We start from the raw sequence: 19,022 nt of genomic DNA, 5'->3' as shown, positions 1-19,022 counted from the left end.
AAAATAATGTACATACTTTGTTTAGTTTTATTTTTGCAGTAGTGGAGATAAAGGGCAGTAGTGCTCTACCTTTGACCTATAATCTAAGCTCCCCCCCCCCTTTTTTTCCCTCAGACAGGATCTTGCCTCAGCCTCCTGAGTAGCTGGGATTACAGGTGTATACCACTGCAACATCTAAACTATTTCTGATAATGTTGTTTTCACTCTATTTACCATGTCCCTCTCAGCCTTAATCCTTTTAATGATTGTATATTTTATATGATTTGTATATTTTAATATTCCATTGCACTTACATGGCTGAGGAATCATGACCTCAGTAAAGTATTTTATACCAGATAGCTAATGTTGCAGCAAACATATGTTGCCTTAAAGGCCTCAAGGACCTCTTACTGGAAACTGGGCTCATTTCTAGAGGAAAATAAACTATAATAAAAATTAACTTTAAAAGATTTTTACCCCATAGGTAGACTTTTGAAAGATAAAGAAATATATACATAAAGAAATCAAAATTCTACTTTGCGAAATCTACTTACAGCAAGCAATTTAATTATTATGAAATGTGACTGTTCAAAGTTAACTATGTTTAGTAGAACTGCTTTACATACATTTAAGAAAGATACATTTGGTAGAAGGCAGTAAACATTCTTAGGTAACAAATAAGAAATCTAACCAGAACTTCCATGCTTTTGAAAAGGTACACAAAATTACTTTCAATTCCTTAGATGCAGAGTGTTTGCTTAGTCCCTTGCGTTGCACAACTGTAAGCAATTTTGGGCTTCTGAAAATGCCAATGTTCCTTCATTTATATATTCTAGAATAAAAAACAAAATCTACCTGTTTACATACAAGCATTTAAGTCTTAACATTAAAAGGGGGAGATTATAAAAAAGTCAATTATATTTTAGAAATATGAAGCTGGTTAACATACACATTCCTTTAACACACTTCTGATGAACATCTACTATTGCATCTCTGCAGTAAGGCCTTTCTTTCATTGATTACTGAAATCATTGACCGGTTTCCTTTGTTTATATGGAAGAATGAAGAAAGAAAGGAAGAGAGGAAAAATAGTTAATTGTGTTTCAAGTATGATAGTTATCCATTAGCTCTAAAAAGAATATCACCTATAAAAAGTAACTCATTGTAGGGAGGAAGGGGGCCTTTCAGGCAAGCCTAAAGAGCTGCTCAAATATGTATTTTGTTTAAATGCTATTAAATTTATATTTTGTCTACGTTAAATTTTTCATGATGCCCCAAGAAGGATATCTATGCATAATACAATTTTGTAATGTTTGCGTTACAATTTCCATACATATACACACGCACACACACATAAAATCAGAACTTCACTACACACACACACACACACACACACACACGTAAAACAAATTAATTAAAGCAGGAATTCTAAAGCTTTGTTCTGTGGAATCTTTCCGTCTTCAGAACTTCCAATCCACAGGATACAAAACCAACTGCCATGACAAAGACCTCCAAACAGGAACGTACAAAGACACGCTTTTAAAAACGCCCCTAAAGCCAAGTTCACAGCAGGCACTTGTGGCACACTCAGGCCACTGCTGAGGCAGCTGTCACAGGCCAATCTCACACACGTCCTCGAGTGCCAGCGTGCCACCTATGGAAGACAAGCTGATGATCAGCGCACAAATTCCCCACTGAATAAAAGGAAAGCTCTAAATCCCCGCCCTGGAAAACACAATGCCTGCACCACCCATAAAACTCCCTTTAAAAGTGAAGGGCTGAAGGTTTAAAGGCTATTAATTACCACCTAATTATCAATACGGTTTAAAGAAAAAAAGAGAGAGAAGTGTTTTATTGGGGCAGCCGTGAGAAAAGAGCCACACCATTCAATCACCACCGAAGTCTCGTCAGCTAGGTAGCAGCACCGGGCTTTACGCGTCCTAGGAAAAGGGACAGGAGGGAGGGGAGGAAACCCCGACCCTGCAGCACCTCCCTCCGAGGGCAGCGCACCCGGCTGCAGCAAACTCGTTCCCCAGGCCTCCTCCCACCCTTTCCGGCCACCACCTCCCACCTCTGGCCCGGCGGTCCCCGGCTCTCCTACCTTCGCTTTGCCAGCTTCTACCTTTCTCCTTCTTTCTTCGTCCTCCATGGCTTCTGCGGGGTAGGCAGGGAAAGAACGGGGAGGGGGTCGGGGGTAGAAAGGAAAAATCGGTTCAGACCGAGGTGGGACGGCTACCTCCGCGACCCAGGCCGCAGGGCTCGGCCAGGAGCTGCCTCCCCGCCGGAACAAAACCAGTCAGTCGCTGCAGTCACTGGCGAATCGTCCTGGTCCACACGAGTACAGCGGTCGCCACCGCCATCTTCGTCTCCACGTAAACACAGAGTGAGGCGGGAGTCAAGACACGTCACAGCGCGCAGGCGCCTCCAACGCCGCGTTGCCTGGCAGGTGCTCCCGGGGCCCCGCCCCGCCTGCCTCGCTCCGCCGAGAATGTTCTAACCCAGTCCTCTGCGCGCCTGGGGGCTCCAGCCTGCCAGACGACCCCCACCGTGCAGGGGATTCAGTGCTTCCAGAATACTGGGGGCTTCCAGAACACTGGGGTTTTCCAAATTACACAAATTACAGATGCCTCTTGGGGCAATTGGCGAACGCTCCTGAAAAACCCCATGGGAAAGATGGGAGGGAGGAAGCGGCGGGATGCTAGCCTTCAACCTAGACTGACTCCCCCTGGACTCAAAGGATTGGGGGGAAACAGCTCCGTTACTTCCTTAGCCTGGGAGCCCCGCCCTTTTACCCCCACACTGGTTCCCGCCCAATTTCGGGTTCATCCTTCAAGGCCCACCCCAAGCGCCGCCCCCAGATAGCTCTGATTTCTTTGTTCTTTGCAGGGTGACTGGGACCTGTCCAGTCAAAATTTACTCCCCTCACACACCTCTTAGGGGCGTCCGTTCATCAACAGTGTTCTGAAAGAAGCCTGAACTTTGAAAAATAGGCAGGAAACAAAGCCGATCTATATTAACTTTCTAGCTTTAATGACTTAAAACAAATTACCTATCATGTCTGACCTTACCTGAAATTTTGGAAGGGTTGTTGGTGTACTTGACTGCCCCTGGTATACTAAAACATCTGACTTAATGTCAGTTTTTTTTCTCTCTCCTTGTAGTTTCTTCATTTACTCTGCATGCTTTTAAATAATACTCCAGGACTCCCAGTTTCTTGATGGCAGAGACTTATCCTGAGTCTTGACATTATTACTGAAATGATGAGCCTACTGCTTTGCATGCAAGAGACACTTGTTGGCTTGAAATGAAACGTGTTTATAAATTGAGCATTACTCTTCACCTGATCCCTTAATCCTTCTGTTTTTCTCTGTACTCTCCAATCCTCAAATCCATTCCTAGGGTGAACTACACATTGCATTGTCTCAGGTTGATAGTTTCTCCTTTTTTGAATCATGAGTTCAATCATAGAAGTAGAGTGAAGTGAAAGTTGGATTTCAAAAAGAAAAAAGGAGAATTTAAAGAACTTAAATGTACATAAACAGAGCTAGTCTGCAATAGTCCTAATTTTTAAAATTTATAAATTTTAAGATTTTGTTTTCTCAAGCTCCCCCATTGCCAACTTGTAACACCCAAGGGTATATTGCCCTTTTATCTCAACCTGAATTGAGACTTGGATGAGGTTAGACAATTTACCATAGGGAACAAAGAATTGATACACACAAAAAAGTTATTTACTCGGTTATATTTCAAACAGTGCAGAGATTTAAATACTGCCTGGACTAACGGATTGTGTTTGTAGATTCTGATTGCCTAGACGGAGGAAGCCCCAGGATATTTGATAGATATTCCTTTTTGTTAATGAATACTGCTTTCTCAGTGGCTGAGGAAGTCAACTATTTGTTCTGGTGTGTGCTGAAAATATTCAAGAACATCTGCTAAAGCAACAAGTTTATTTCAATATTTCCCTTCACTAATAGCAATCAACCAAATGCATTGTTTTACATGTAATGGGTGCTCAATGAATATTGAAAGTTGTGTGTTGACTTCTATTAAAAGAGGAAGCATATAAAATTGGTGCTCTAAGTCTTATTTATAGCATCTGTTCATTCATACCATGTTATACCATTCACACATTCGTGTCATGACACATCATTCATTTTCTCAAGTCATTCCCTAAAAAGATGATATTTCATAAAGAACTTGGAAAAGATGAAAGAGCCCTGGAGATAAGTGAGGGAAGAGCAAATCCAAAAGCCCTCAGCTAGAGTATGACTGATATATTAAAGGAAAAGCAGGAGGCAAGCGTGGGTATAGTGGACTGAGCAAGGAGAAAAATAGTAGAACAGAGAGGAAACAGGGCCAGATCCTGTATAATTCTGGAGGTTATTGTAAGAACTTTGGCTTTTACTGAGTGAGATCAGGAGCCATTGAAAAATTCTTAGCAGATAAGTGACCTGACCTGACTTATGTTATTAAAGGACATATGGCAACTATTAGGAGAAAGGACTCTGAGGGATCTATTTTGTTCTTATTGCAATAATTCAAACAAGAGATAATGGGAGTTTGAACCATAGTGTAGTAGTAGTAGTAGAAGCAATGATATAGGATCAGATTCTGAATGTAGAACTAACAGTGCCATAGAAGTTGTAGATTGAATGTGAGGTTTGAGAAAAGAAGAGTCAAGGATGACTCTGGTGTTTTGTGGTCTGAGCTACTAAAGTGATGTAGTTGCCAGTAACTTGGAGGAGGGCAAATTTGAAGATCAAGAATTCAGTTTTGATACAGCTTAGACATAAAAATTAGGCATCCAAGAAGTAATGTTACCCTTAGAAATCTGAGTTTGAAATTCAGGATGTACACACAAGGCATAGTCTCTCTTCTGTGTGTTCAAGTGTTCTCCTTATCTTGTACTTTTAACTTTTTAAAAATGCACTGGGTTGGGGTTAAAAATCAACCACCAAATGGATCCCAACACCAATCTGTAGCCCAGAAGCTCCAGGATGCCAGGTGTTCACATGTCTAAATCCCTTCTCAGCACTGACAGTGAGTCAATTATCTTTTTATAATTAAAAAAAAAAAGCACAAAATTGAGTAATATAGCATAAGAGTATCAGAAACTGCCTAAGTGGAAACCCACTATTTACATTTAACACCTGTAGTTAAAGCTGCATCCATGACAATGGGGAGGTCCTGTTTGTTGGCAAACACTAGTAGGAGGTCTGTCTTAACCTAGCTTATTTTTGGCGTACTCTCAGGAGCTCCCATGGGCCTAGTTCACAAGTTGTCATTGCTGTCTACCACAAGATCAAGCCTTGGGTATCCTGGAAGTAGTGATGTGGTAGCAGGAGGGTCTTGCAGACCTCACATGCCCCCGTGGTGAAGCTGGTGTTCTAGTACTTATTGGTCTTCACATGAAAAACTAGGTGAGAATGGTGGTCACGATTTCACCAAGCTTCAGTTGGTACATAATTGTCATCTTCCCTCCAGCATCCAGACCCACCATGAGGATGCACATTTCTTTTTTACCAAAAGGCCCTTGAAGAGATTTGCAAAGGTAGTCCCCATGCTCACAGGCTGATGGAAGCTACAGTGGCTGGTGACCAGCAGCAACTGCTCTGGGCCAGGTGTCAGTTTTTTCCCATAAGATGGCAGTACTCCTAAACCATGTTTAAAATGTTACCTTGTACTGAGTCTTATTCCTTCAAATATCTCATCAATAATTTATTGCAGCCAGGCATAGTGGCACACGCCTGTAATCCCAGTAGCTCAGGAGGGTGAAGCTGGAAGATTGCAAGTTAAAAGGCAGCCTCAGCAAAAGCGAGGCAATAAACAATTCAGTGAGACCCTGTTTCTAAATAAAATACAAAATACAACTGGGGATGTGGCTCAGTGGTTGAGTGCCCCTGAGTTCAATCCCTGATACTGATCTCTTTGCAAACATATACTCATTTTTCCTGCTTTTTATAAAGTATCTGTTGTGAAATTGAAATAACCAAATGTTGCTGATTACTTCCTTCAATTTTCCAAATCTAAATTAATATGCAGATGATCCATATAAAAGATCCTATGGTAATAAAACTGCTAGATGACTATAACCTAAACCAAAATTATTTAGAGAAAACTTCCATCTGTTTCTTTGGTTTGTAGATCAGAGTAATTATCTACTCAGTTGCTTAACCATTTTGCCCACTTTCATGGCTTTGTTTCCCCTTAGAAGACTTTGAAAGTACCATTTCCTCTGAACATTTCTAATCATCACCTGCAATGCAATGAGCTCCTATGGGCCTCGTTCACAAGCTGTCACTGCTGTCTACCACAAGATCAAGCCTTGGGTGTCTTGGAAGTAGTGATGTGGTAGCAGGAGGGTCTTGCAGACCTCCCATGCCCCTGTGGTGAAGCATCTTCCCTTAAACTATGCCCAACATCTTTTCTGCAGTGACAACACGTCCAACCTTCTCTATTTCAGTCAATGACCTTCTTCTAGTCTCCTCAACTTTTCATGTTTTGTTTCTCTCTTCCTCATCCATCATAGCTTATCAGGAACTATGTCCCCATTGTGCTTTCTTTCCCAGTGTCTCTTGACTCTTTCCCATATTGTCCTTTTTCATTGCAACCATAATAAACCAGACCCTTATTATCTCATATTTTGAAAATCACAAGAATTCAAGCTAGGACATCTGCTTCATTCTTCCCCATTACATTCCAGTCCTCATAACTCTATCAGATTAGCTTCCTAAAACACAAATTTCGCTAACTTCTCCCATTGTGTCCTACTGCCCATAAAATGAATCTCAAACTCCTAGATGTCATTCATGTGTCTCAGTTTAACTATGTGATCCTAACTCCAATTCCTCCCATTCATCAATTTCCCATTATAGTCAGACAGATGCTCGCTAGGCATTAATAACATTTTACACATTGCCAGAAATCCACATAACAATATCACAGTTTTCACAAGACAAAGATTTATGGTACATACAATTTAGCTTCTTTTGTAAATGTGACTGTTGTTCTTTGTAACTAAGGCTAAACTGAAGGGAAACAAAGGAGACATTAAATGCTAAAACCAACTATGATGATTTTTACTAATTAACATAAGTGAAAGATATAAATTAAAAAAAAATAGGAAGGAGCATAGTCGCACATCTTCCACATTTTATAGAATAAAAAACTCAAAGCATGAGAAGTTAAGTGACTTACCACCTTCCATGGTTGGGCAGCAAAAGTCCTAGCAAGTCCTAGTTCCAAACCATCTGATTTGAGTCTTACTCCATTTTGCCAAAATGCATCTTCAAACAAATAAATAGTAGACTTTTAAATTTATATGTATGAATATATAAATTATTTATATATAAGTATATATTTATACATATAAATATATAAATTTATATATATAAACATATATATATATATATATATATATATATATATATATATGTATATATTGGTCTATTTAAATTGTGTATATCTTCCTGATTCAATTTGGGCAAACCGTATGACTTAAAAAATTTTCCAATGCCTTCAATATCTTCTAATTTATTGGAGTATAAGTTTTCAAAATAATTTCTAATTATCCTCTGTATTTCTGTAGTGTCTGTTGTGATATTACCTTTTTCATCACGTATGCTGGTAATTTGAGTTTTCTCCTTCTTTTTGTTAGCGAGGCTAAGGGTATATCAATTTTATTTATTTTTTCAAAGAACCAACTTCTTGTTTTATCATTTTTTTCAATTGTTTCTTTTGTTTCAATTTCATTGATTTCAGCTCCAATTTTAATTATTTCTTGCCTTCTACTGATTTTGCTGTTGATTTGTTCTTCTTTTTCTAGGGCTTTGAGATATAATGTGAGGTAATTTATTTGTTGACTTTTTCTTCTTTTAAGGAATGAACTTTCCCCTTAGAACTGCTTTTATAGTATCTCAGAGATTTCAATATGTTCTCATTTATCTCTAAGAATTTTTAAATCTCCTCCTTGATGTCTTCTGCAACCTACTGTTCATTCAGTGTTCATGGACCTTTATATATTTATATGTAGTGCTGAGATTCAAACTCAGTGCCTCACACATGCTAGGTAAAGGCTTTACCACTGAGCCACAACCCCAGCTCAGTAGTAGACTTTTAAAGGAATAAATTCATGCTTACAGAATGTATTAAATACAACTCAGAACAAATTTGTTAGCTGTTTAGTTTTCAAATGGTTACCCTTTTGAAATAATAACAATGAAACTAATACTCCTTCAAAGTGTCCAATAATTGAATAAAATATTCTGGAAAATTTAAAGTGTTACTATTAAAGAGGACATAATTATAAGCATACAATTTAAGACATTACAATTGATTAGTGAATAATATAATATATGCATGGTAATTTCAGGTCTTCAAAGACTTTCATACCATTAGGTAGTCCCAGAATATAAACAAAATGTGTTCCCAAATAGTTGTCTCAAAGGCCTATATCATTTTTTATATTGAAGATGTATTTAGTTTAAATGTGAAGGAAAACTTCAAGTTGTTAGTCTTTCAGTATCTCTTTTGTTTCAGCCAAGATTCTGTGAAATGTTAAAAACCCACTAATTTTTGTGTTACTCTTCTCACAGAAACTCCCTGAAGGTGCTTTGTCTTCTGCTGGTTTTGAGTGAAACCAGCCTTATTATCCTGAGCTACAACTGTTTGGAGCACTGTAAAATGTGACACCAAGAAGACTAACCTGCTGTGAGTTAGAGCAGTATAACATTTGAAACAATTTTAGCACTCCATTTTGAATAGCATATGTGGACCTAATCATATATGCTATCATATATTCCCTTCTTGGGAAATCAGAGGTCTTGTGAACTAAGAGAGTTCAGGTCATTAGGGTTTAAGCATGATTCCAATTTTCCATGAGGCCTTCCCTGCTCTGCTCCTCAATCTTCAACGTGCCTGGAGTAACTCTATAACTAAGAAGATAACATCCTGGGCCACATTACATCCCACTATGTGCTTATACAAGACCTCCATTTCCAAAGGTGATCTGGATGTAATTTTTCTTTATATCTTTCAGGAGGCTAAAAAAATAGATCTTACATAGGCTATATACCATTTTTCTAAATAGGTAAAATAAGATAAAATATTTGAACTCTTTCTGTATCCCCAGAATTGATTAATTTTTATTCCCTGCATTTTTCATCCAAGAAACTAAAGAATGAAATCCACCATTGTAAGGGTACATAATTCTTTTTTTTGTTTGTTTCCAAAAAACAATAACAAGAAATTAAATAAAAATGGAAACAAAAAAATCCCTAAAAAAGGAAAAATGAAACAAATGAACCCCACTATATACCAAATTAGTGGCTTAACCCCACTGTGAAAATATAAGTGCAGAAGAATTGATAGAATTTAAAAATAATCATTTTTGTAAACCCCCAGTTTAATGAATCTGAACAACATTTATCAATGGGTGTTAAAACCATTAGTTGTAAGACTAACCAGGAACTTTATAATGAAGGGGTAAGGCTCTTCCACCTGAAACTACTGATCAAACCCATCATCAAAGTGGAATAAGCAGACAATGCCTCATGGTGTGATGCAACAGAAAGTGCAGTAGCACTGCCCATGCAGTGTTCTTGCCTTTAAAAAGAGAAAGAAATGGCTGACAGGTGTGGTGCTACATACCTGTAATCTCAGCAGTTCAGGAGGCTGAGGCAGGAGGATTGTGACTTCAAGACTAGCCTTAGCAAATTAGTGAGGCCTTAGGCACCTTAGTGAGACTGCCTTAAAAAAAAAAAAAAGAGGGCTGGGAATTTAACTCAGCGGTAAAGAACCCTTGGGTTCAATCCCCAGGAGAGAGAGAGAGACAGACAGAGAGATAGACAGGGAGCACATTGCCATCTAATTAAGCCTCTATATCCAAATGCTATTATATAGGAAATCCAAGCAATAAAAGAATAAGTTAAAGGACACCGTGGGACAGCAATCATCCAAATCTAGAACATGAGATATTTTGTGTGACTAGGTCTATGTTAAAGAATTACTGTTAATTTTGTTAGGTGAAGTGGAATATATAAAACAGAAGTATGCTTATGAGAGGAAAACTAAGAAAGGCAGTATTCATAGAATAGATTTTTGTAAATCAAAAGACATTTATTTTGACGGTTAGGGGAATTACCATAGATCACTTTTAGTTTCCAACTCTTGTATATAAAAACAACATGATAATTGTTGGTTGGAAAGCCTTTAGTTGAACATGTTGAACATGAAACTTTATTTACAGAAAGTCTGATGATCTGAATAGTTCTCCAAAAGCTAGTAATATAAAATATGTAACCCATTTTTATAAATGTATCTTTTTTTAATTTATTTTTTTTATTGGTTGTTCAAAACATTATAAAGCTATTGACATATCATATTTCATACATTAGATTCAAGTTGGTTATGAACTCCCAATTTTACCCCAAATACAGATTGCAGAATCACATCGGTTACACATCCACATTTTTACATAATGCCCTATTAGTAACTGTTGTATTCTGCTACCTTTCCTATCCTCTACTATCCCCCCTCCCTCCCCTCCCATCTTCTCTCACTACCCCATCCACTGTAATTCATTTCTCTCCTTGTTTATTTTCCCATTCCCCTCACAACCTCTTATATGTAATTTTGTATAACAATGAGGGTCTCCCTCCATTACCATGCAATTTCCCTTTCTCTCCCTTTCCATCCCACCTCATGTATCTGTTTAATGTTAATCTTTTCTTCCTGCTCTTCCTCCCTGCTCTGTTCTTAGTTGCTCTCATTATATCAAAGAAGACATTTGGTATTTGTTTTTTAGGGCTTGGCTAGCTTTGCTAAGCATAATCTGCTCTAGTGCCATCCATTTCCCTGCAAATTCTATGATTTTGTCATTTTTTAGTGCTGCGTAATACTCCATGGTGTATAAATGCCACATTTTTTTTATCCATTCATCTATTGAAGGGCATCTGGGTTGGTTCCACAGTCTAGCAACTGTGAATTGTGCTGCTATGAACATTGATGTAGCAGTATCCCTGTAGTACGCTCTTTTAAGGTCTTCAGGGAATAGTCCAAGAAGGGCAATAGCTGGGTCAAATGGTGGTTCCATTCCCAGCTTTCCCAGGAATCTCCATACTGCTTTCCAGATTGGCCGCACCAGTTTGCAGTCCCACCAGCAATGTACAAGAGTACCCTTTTCCCCACATCCTCTCCAGCACTTGTTGTTGTTTGACTTCATAATGGCTGCCAATCTTACTGGAGTGAGATGGTATCTTAGGGTGGTTTTGATTTGCATTTCTCTGACTGCTAGTGATGGTGAGCATTTTTTCATGTACTTGTTGATTGATTGTATGTCCTCCTCTGAGAAGTGTCTGTTCAGGTCTTTCGCCCATTTGTTGATTGGGTTATTTGTTATCTTATTGTTTAATTTTTTGAGTTCTTTGTATACTCTGGATATTAGGGCTCTATCTGAAGTGTGAGGAGTAAAGATTTGTTCCCAGGATGTAGGCTCTCTATTTACCTCTCTTATTGTTTCTCTTGCTATGAAAAAACTTTTTAGTTTGAGTAAGTCCCATTTGTTGATTCTAGTTATTAACTCTTGTGCTATGGGTGTCCTATTAAGGAATTTGGAGCCCGACCCCACAATATGTAGATCGGAGCCAACTTTTTCTTCTGTCAGGCGCAGAGTCTCTGATTTGATATCAAGCTCTTTGATCCATTTTGAATTCACTTTTGTGCATGGCGAGAGAAAGGGATTCAGTTTCATTTTGTTGCATATGGATTTCCAGTTTTCCCAGCACCATTTGTTGAAGATGCTATCCTCCCTCCATTGCATGCTTTTAGCTCCTTTATCAAATATAAGATAGTTGTAGCTTTGTGGATTAGTCTCTGTGTCCTCTATTCTGTACCATTGGTCCACCCGCCTGTTTTGGTACCAGTACCATGCTGTTTTTGTTACTATTGCTCTGTAATATAGTTTTAAGTCTGGTATCGCTATACCGCCTGATTCGCACTTCCTGCTTAGAATTGCTTTTGCTATTCTGGGTCTTTTATTTTTCCATATGAATTTCATGATTGCTTTATCCATTTCTACAAGAAATGCCGTTGGGATTTTGATTGGCATTGCATTAAACCTATAGAGAACTTTTGGAAATATCGCCATTTTGATGATGTTAGTTCTGCCTATCCATGAACAGGGTATATTTTTCCATCTTCTAAAATCTTCTTCTACTTCTCTTTTTAGGGTTTTGTAGTTTTCATTGTACAAATCTTTCACCTCTTTTGTTAGGTTGATTCCCAAGTATTTTATTTTTTTTTTTGAGGATATTGTGAATGGAGTGTTTTTCCTCATTTCCGTTTCAGAAGTTTTGTCGCTGATATACAGAAATGCCTTTGATTTATGCGTGTTGATTTTATATCCTGCCACTTTGCTGAATTCATTTATTAGTTCTAGTAGTTTTTTTGTAGACCCTTTTGGGTCTTCTAGGTATAGAATCATGTCATCCGCAAATAGTGATAATTTAAGTTCTTCCTTTCCTATTTTTATGCCTTTAATTTCTTTCGTCTGTCTAATTGCTCTGGCCAGTGTTTCGAGAACTATATTGAATAGAAGTGGTGATAGAGGGCATCCCTGTCTTGTTCCAGATTTTAGGGGGAATGCCTTCAATTTTTCTCCATTCAGAATGATGCTAGCCTGAGGCTTAGCATAGATAGCTTTTACAATGTCGAGGTAAGTTCCTGTTATCCCTAGTTTTTCTAATGTTTTGAACATAAAGGGATGCTGTACTTTGTCGAATGCTTTTTCTGCGTCTATTGAGATGATCATATGGTTCTTATTTTTAAGTCTATTGATGTGGTGAATAACATTTATTGATTTCCGTATATTGAACCATCCTTGCATCCCAGGGATGAATCCTACTTGATCATGGTGCACAATTTTTTTGATGTGCCTTTGTATCCGATTCACCAGAATTTTATTGAGGATTTTTGCATCTAGGTTCATCAGAGATATTGGTCTGTAGTTTTCTTTCTTTGAGGTGTCTTTGTCTGGTTTCGGAATCAGGGTGATGTTGGCCTCATAGAATGAATTTGGCAGAGCTCCTTCTTTTTCTATTTCCTGAAATAACTTGAAAATTATTGGTATTAATTCTTCCTTAAAGGTTTTGTAAAACTCCACTGTATACCCATCCGGTCCTGGGCTTTTCTTGGTTGGAAGTCTTTTGATTGCTTCTTCTATTTCATCTATTGTTATTGGTCTGTTTAAGTTGTGAGTATCCTCCTGACTCAGTCTGGGCAAATCATATGACTTAAGGAATTTATCGATGTCTTCACTATCTTCTATTTTATTGGAATATAGGTTTTCAAAATAATTTCTAATTGTCTTCTGTATTTCTGTAGCGTCTGTTGTGATATTGCCTTTTTCATCCCGTATGTTAGTAATTTGAGTTCTCTCTCTTCTTCTCTTCGTTAGCATGGCTAAGGGTCTGTCGATCTTATTTATTTTTTCAAAGAACCAACTTTTAGTTTTGTTAATTTTTTCAATGGTTTCTTTTGTTTCAATTTCGTTGATTTCCGCTCTGATTTTAATTATTTCTTGCCTTCTGCTACATTTGCTGTTGTTTTGCTCTTCCTTTTCTAGGGCTTTGAGATGAAGTGTGAGCTCATTTATTTGTTGGTTTTTCCTTTTTTTGAGGAATGACCTCCAACCGATGAATTTCCCTCTTAAAACTGCTTTCATTGTGTCCCATAGATTCCGATATGTTGTGTCTGTATTTTCATTTATCTCTAAGAATTTTTTTATTTCCTCCTTTATGTCTTCTGTAACCCATTGATCATTCAGTAACCTATTGTTCATTTTCCATGTGATGTAGGATTTTTCCTTCCTTCTTTTATCATTGATTTCCAGTTTCATTCCATTATGATCAGATAAAATGCATGGTATTATCTCCACCCCTGTATATTTACTGAGGGTTGCTCTATGGCATAATATATGGTCTATTTTTGAGAAGGATCCATGTGCTGCTGAGAAAAAAGTATATCCACTTGATGATGGTTGATATATTCTATATATGTCAGTTAAGTCTAGGTTGTTGATTGTGATATTGAGTTCTATAGTTTCTTTATTCAGCTTTTGTTTGGAGGATCTGTCCAATTGTGAGAGAGGTGTGTTGAAGTCACCCATAATTATTGTGTTGTGGTCTATTTGATTCTTGAACTTGAGGAGAATTTGTTTTATGAACATCGCAGCACCTTTATTTGGTGCATAAATATTGATAATTGTTATGTCTTGTTGGTGAATGGTTCCTTTTAACAGTATATAATGTCCTTCCTTATCCCTTTTGATTAATTTAGTCTTGAAGTCAATTTTATTCGATATGAGGATGGCCACCCCTGCTTGCTTACGAGGACCGTGTGCGTGGTATATTTTTCCCCAACCTTTCACCTTCAGCCTGTGTATGTCTTTTCCAATCAGATGTGTCTCCTGGAGGCAGCATATTGTTGGATTTGTTTTTTTAATCCATGTTACCAGCCTATGTCGCTTTATTGGAGAGTTTAAGCCATTAATGTTTAGAGTTACTATTGATATATGGTTTGTACTTCCAGCCATGTTTGATTATTTATCTTCTTCTTCTTTTTTTTTTTAATTTAGTTTGTTTCTCCATGGTTAGCTTTCCCCCACCCTCTGTCTTTATAGAGGCACTTCCCACTGATGGTTTTGGTTATTGTTTTTCATTTCTTCCTCGTGTAGTGTTTTGCTTAAGATGCTTTGCAATGCTGGTTTTCTGGCTGCAAATTCTTTTAGCTTTTGTTTATCATGAAAGATTTTTATTTTGTTGTCGTACCTGAAGCTTAATTTTGCTGGATACAGAATTCTTGGTTGGCATCCATTGTCTTTCAGTGTTTGAAATACGTTGTTCCAGGATCTTCTCGCTTTCAGCGTCTGTGATAAAAAATCCGTTGTTAACATTATTGGTTTACCCCTGAATGTAATCTGCCTCCTTTCTCTTGTAGCTTTTAATATTTTCTCTTTGTTCTGTATATTGGATATCTTCATAACAATGTGTCTTGGCGTTGGTCTACTGTGATTTTGTGTGCTCGGTGTCCTGCATGCATCTACAATTTGTATATCCATTTCCTTTTTTATTTCTGGAAAGTTTTCTGTAATTATTTCATTCAGCAGGCTACTCATTCCCTTGGTTTGAATCTCTGTACCTTCTTCTATCCCGATGACTCGTAGGTTTGGTTTTTTTATGTTATCCCATATCTCTTGGATGTTTTTCTCGTGGTTTTTAACCAGCCTTTCTGAGTTGGCTAGGCTCTTTTCAAGATGATATATTTTGTCTTCATTATCTGATGTTCTGGCTTCTACTTGCTCCACTCTGTTGGTGATACTCTCAATTGAGTTTTTAATTTGGTTTATCGTTTCCTTCATTTCTAGAATTATTGTTTGGTTTTTTTTTATAATCTCTATCTCCTGGTAAAGATGCTTAACTTCTTCTTTTATCTGTTTATGTAATTCATTTTCAAAGTGTTCTTTCACTGTTTGGATTTGCTGTCTCGTATCTTCTTTAAGGTTCCATTCCATTTGTCTAAGGTATTCCTTGAGTTCTTTATATGACCATTTTTCTGCTGACTCTAGGTCCTCCTGAATATTTAGGCTGTCCTTCATTGTTTGTACTCCTTTTCTTCCTTGCTTTTTTATGCTGCTCATGTTACTTCTTGTTCTGTTTGACTGCTGAGTTTCTGTTTACTCTTATAGATTTATTTGATGCTTGGGAAGAAAGATATTAGAAGGGAAGGGAAGAAGTCACTAAAGAGAATGAGAGTAGGCAGGTAGAATTCAAGGAAGGGGGAATAAGAAAATTGAAAAGAAATGAAAAGACAAAAGAAACAAAAATAACAAAGATTAGATAATAAAGAAAGAAAGGACGAGAAAAAAAATTTTAACAAAAATAATAATGATAATAAAAAAATGAAAATGAAAATTAAAATAATAATAATAATAATAAAATAAAAAAATTTAAAAAAAATTAGAAATATTGAAAAAAAGTTAAAGAACAACAACAAATAAAAATTGAAAATGAAAGAAAAAGAAAAAAAATGATAATAATAATAATAATAAATGCGGTCCTAGAGTTCTATTAACTTCTCTTCCAGTAGGTGGAGCTGTGCCCACTGGGCCAAGCTTCTCCTCTCAATAGGTGGGAACCATTCACTGTGCAGCAGCTCTTTCTCCTAGACTGGGCGGGTCTCCAATCCTGAGTGTCTAGGGCCTTGTCTTGTGTTTCCTCAAGCCAGGCCGTGCTCACCTGTGGCGCTCACCACAATGCTGGCTACACGCCAGGTCTGCTGCTCCTGGGAGCCCTGTTTTCATGAACACCTGGGCTCACTCTCCCTGTTTGCCTCCCTCAGACCCTAAGTTTGTAGAGCTTGGGGCTGAGATCCCCCAGCGAATTTGCTTGCCCTCCTGTAGCCACACCCCCGGTAGCTGGTGCAAGAGACCTCAGTTGTCAGCACTGGTGGGAGCGGTAGCCGGAAATTCCGCGCCGCGAGTTCCGCGCCACTCCTGATTCCCTCGGTCTGGTTATTGCGTTCACAGGAGAGCTGGGAGTGGCCCTTAAGGTTTCCCCGCTGTGTGGAGAGAGATGACTAGGGGATTGCACACCTGTCGCGCTGGTTTCAATGCAGTTATCTCCTCCGCCCGTGACGCCATTTCTCTGCCATGGTGGTTTCCCATGCAAATGGTGACCGTTCGTTCCCTTTGCCGGGTGACCAATGCAACGGGTGGGTCCTGACTGTCTCTCCCAATCCCTGTTTCAGTCCTGTGGCCACTGCCTATGAAGGCTCGGTTGGCTTTTACCTCTGTAAGTTCCTAAGGGCCGACCAACTATTTCAGTGGGATCGTTAGTGCTGAGTCACACGAAGCAGGCGAACCGGAGCTTAATTGCCTCCGATTCGGGCTCTGTGTGTGTGTTCTGAGGGGCCCAGCCTGTACACCCCAGATCCACGTCAGCTCAGCATTGCCTAGTGATCCTGAGCAAACAGCATTTAGACAGTTTACGGCTCCCTATGCCCGCGCAGTTGAAGATGTCAGAGACTTGATCTCTCTGTGCCTGCCACCATGTTAGATCTCCTCAGTGATATTCATGTTGCCCTTACAGCTTCCTGGCATAAGCAAGTTCTTGGGATTATACAAACTGCTGCTTCTGTTTCCAGTCCAGATTTCTAGAAATGAAACCCTGCCGCCGTCGCCTCCATCTCTGGGCCACGCTCATGGGTGCTGCACTCCTCTGTGACCGTAGCAGAGCCGCCCTGGCCTCCGCAGCTCTTCAGCCCAGTGCCCGGCCCCTGGGGCCCAAGCGGCTGCCGCCGTGGCTCTCCGTCCCCCTCCTCCGGAGCACGGGTCCCCTAGCAGGGGGGTGCAGAACCACCCCAGAGCAGGCTCTGCCTGAAGGTGCAGCGGCGAACAGGCCACCGAGGCTCTCGAGGCTGCAGTCCAGCCTTCGGAGGACAGGGCTCGGCACGCAGCCCAGCTCCAACCTCTAGGTGCGGCTGCCGGACAATGTATACAGAGCCATCAAGACAGCAAGCAGAAAGCAAATGGCGGCTCCCGCGGAGTGGATTTTCGGCACAGAAACCACAGCCCCGCCAACAATCCCAATCCACAAACTCTCCCTGTATAAAAAATATTCAAAAGAAAAAAAAAGATAAAAAGGCGGGGTGCACTGAGCTTTCTTTGCCTCGGGTACTTACAATCCACTGCTGATTACACATTCAGCTTCTCTGCCCGGAGCGAAGCGAAAGAGGAAGCAGATGGGAGCAAAGCGCCCGCGGCTCTGAGCAGCCAAGCGTCCGGGAGCCAAGCGTCTCTTTTTCAATCTCTTTGTTCTTCCTGCTGCTTGGCAAAGTGGTCCGCTAAAGATTAACGGTGAAAGGAGCTCTAACAGACTTTGCGAAATCTCTATTAAAGCCGCTGTTCTGAGCACCCCGATCAGCACTTCAGCAACCCCCATACGCAGCGGCCATCTTTTCCTAAATGTATCTTTAAGATGTTATGTACTACATGTATTGTTATAAGCAACAATTTCACAAAATTTGTTCTTGTTTATGGTATGTACATTTGATTAGTTTTGCATTATTAAACAATAGGGAATGTGAGTTTGCATATCAATGAAATTTAAGGCTGTGAGGCTGACCAAGGGATTGATTTAAAAAAATACCTTATGTATGATGACATAAAATTAGAAATGGATCATACACTCTGTTATCAGTATTACTATACTTTTTCATGAATATTTTTCTTTTTATTACCTATTCAGTTATTGAAAAATAGAAATTGGTGTTCAATAAATTTCTTGTGACAATTGCCATTCTGTGTATTTTAATTTCCAAATTATTATAGCAATATCTGCAGTCCTTAGGATCTAGAGATAAAAACACAAAGAATGAATAAAATGAATCCACAGAGCCTTTTATATAGTTTTGATCTTTTTTCTTTAATCTCATATTTCATTATTGAAAATTGATGAAAGTTATATCTGTACAATATGAGCTAAAAAGAATTAATAAATCTAGACTTCAGTAGAACAACTGAACCATTGGTATAGTTTAGATTTGGAATGTCTGCTAAAGGCTCCTGTGGTAAATACTTGGTGCCAATGTGGCACTATTGGAAGTGGGAGAACCTTTAAGAGGTGGGGCCTAGTAGGAGGTCTCTAGGTCATTGTGTGACTTGCCCTTGAAGGGGATATTGGTACCCTGGACTCTTTCTCTTCCTCTCTTTCATTCCTGGCCCTCAAATAAACAGGCTTGTCCCATCACATGCTTCTGCCATGTCATATTGCCTTGCCATAGGCTCAAAAGCAACAGGCCAACCAACCATGGATTAAAATCTCCAAAAGGGTGAGCCCCAAATACCCCACCCCAACACACACAACACTCTCTTTCTGTTTTCTCCTTAGGAGACAGGGTCTCTCCTTACCCAGACTGGTGTCCAACTCCTGGGCTCCTGACCTTGAGTGATATTCCTTCTTCAGCTTCCCAAGCAGCTGAGACTA

General features: G+C 39.1%; 1 protein-coding gene across 9 annotated transcripts in view; it reads right to left on the bottom strand.

The window, feature by feature from the left end:
* The window catches only part of Akap9 (A-kinase anchoring protein 9), a 138,348-nt gene extending 136,003 nt beyond the window's left edge, over positions 1-2,345 (bottom strand). For all 9 annotated transcript variants that reach the window (XM_071612189.1, XM_071612191.1, XM_071612217.1 and 6 more), the window contains exon 1: positions 2,081-2,345. In XM_071612189.1, coding sequence (XP_071468290.1) covers positions 2,081-2,128 — 48 coding nt within the window. In that variant the 5' untranslated portion in view covers positions 2,129-2,345. The remainder of the gene's footprint in view (positions 1-2,080) is intronic.
* Between the last annotated feature and the right edge of the window lie 16,677 nt (positions 2,346-19,022).

Source organism: Marmota flaviventris, chromosome 1 (assembly GCF_047511675.1).
Source record: "Marmota flaviventris isolate mMarFla1 chromosome 1, mMarFla1.hap1, whole genome shotgun sequence".
Classification (NCBI taxonomy): domain Eukaryota; kingdom Metazoa; phylum Chordata; class Mammalia; order Rodentia; family Sciuridae; genus Marmota; species Marmota flaviventris.
The sequence above is the reverse complement of the archived record's forward strand: the minus strand, read 5'-3'. Positions and strand labels throughout refer to the sequence as shown.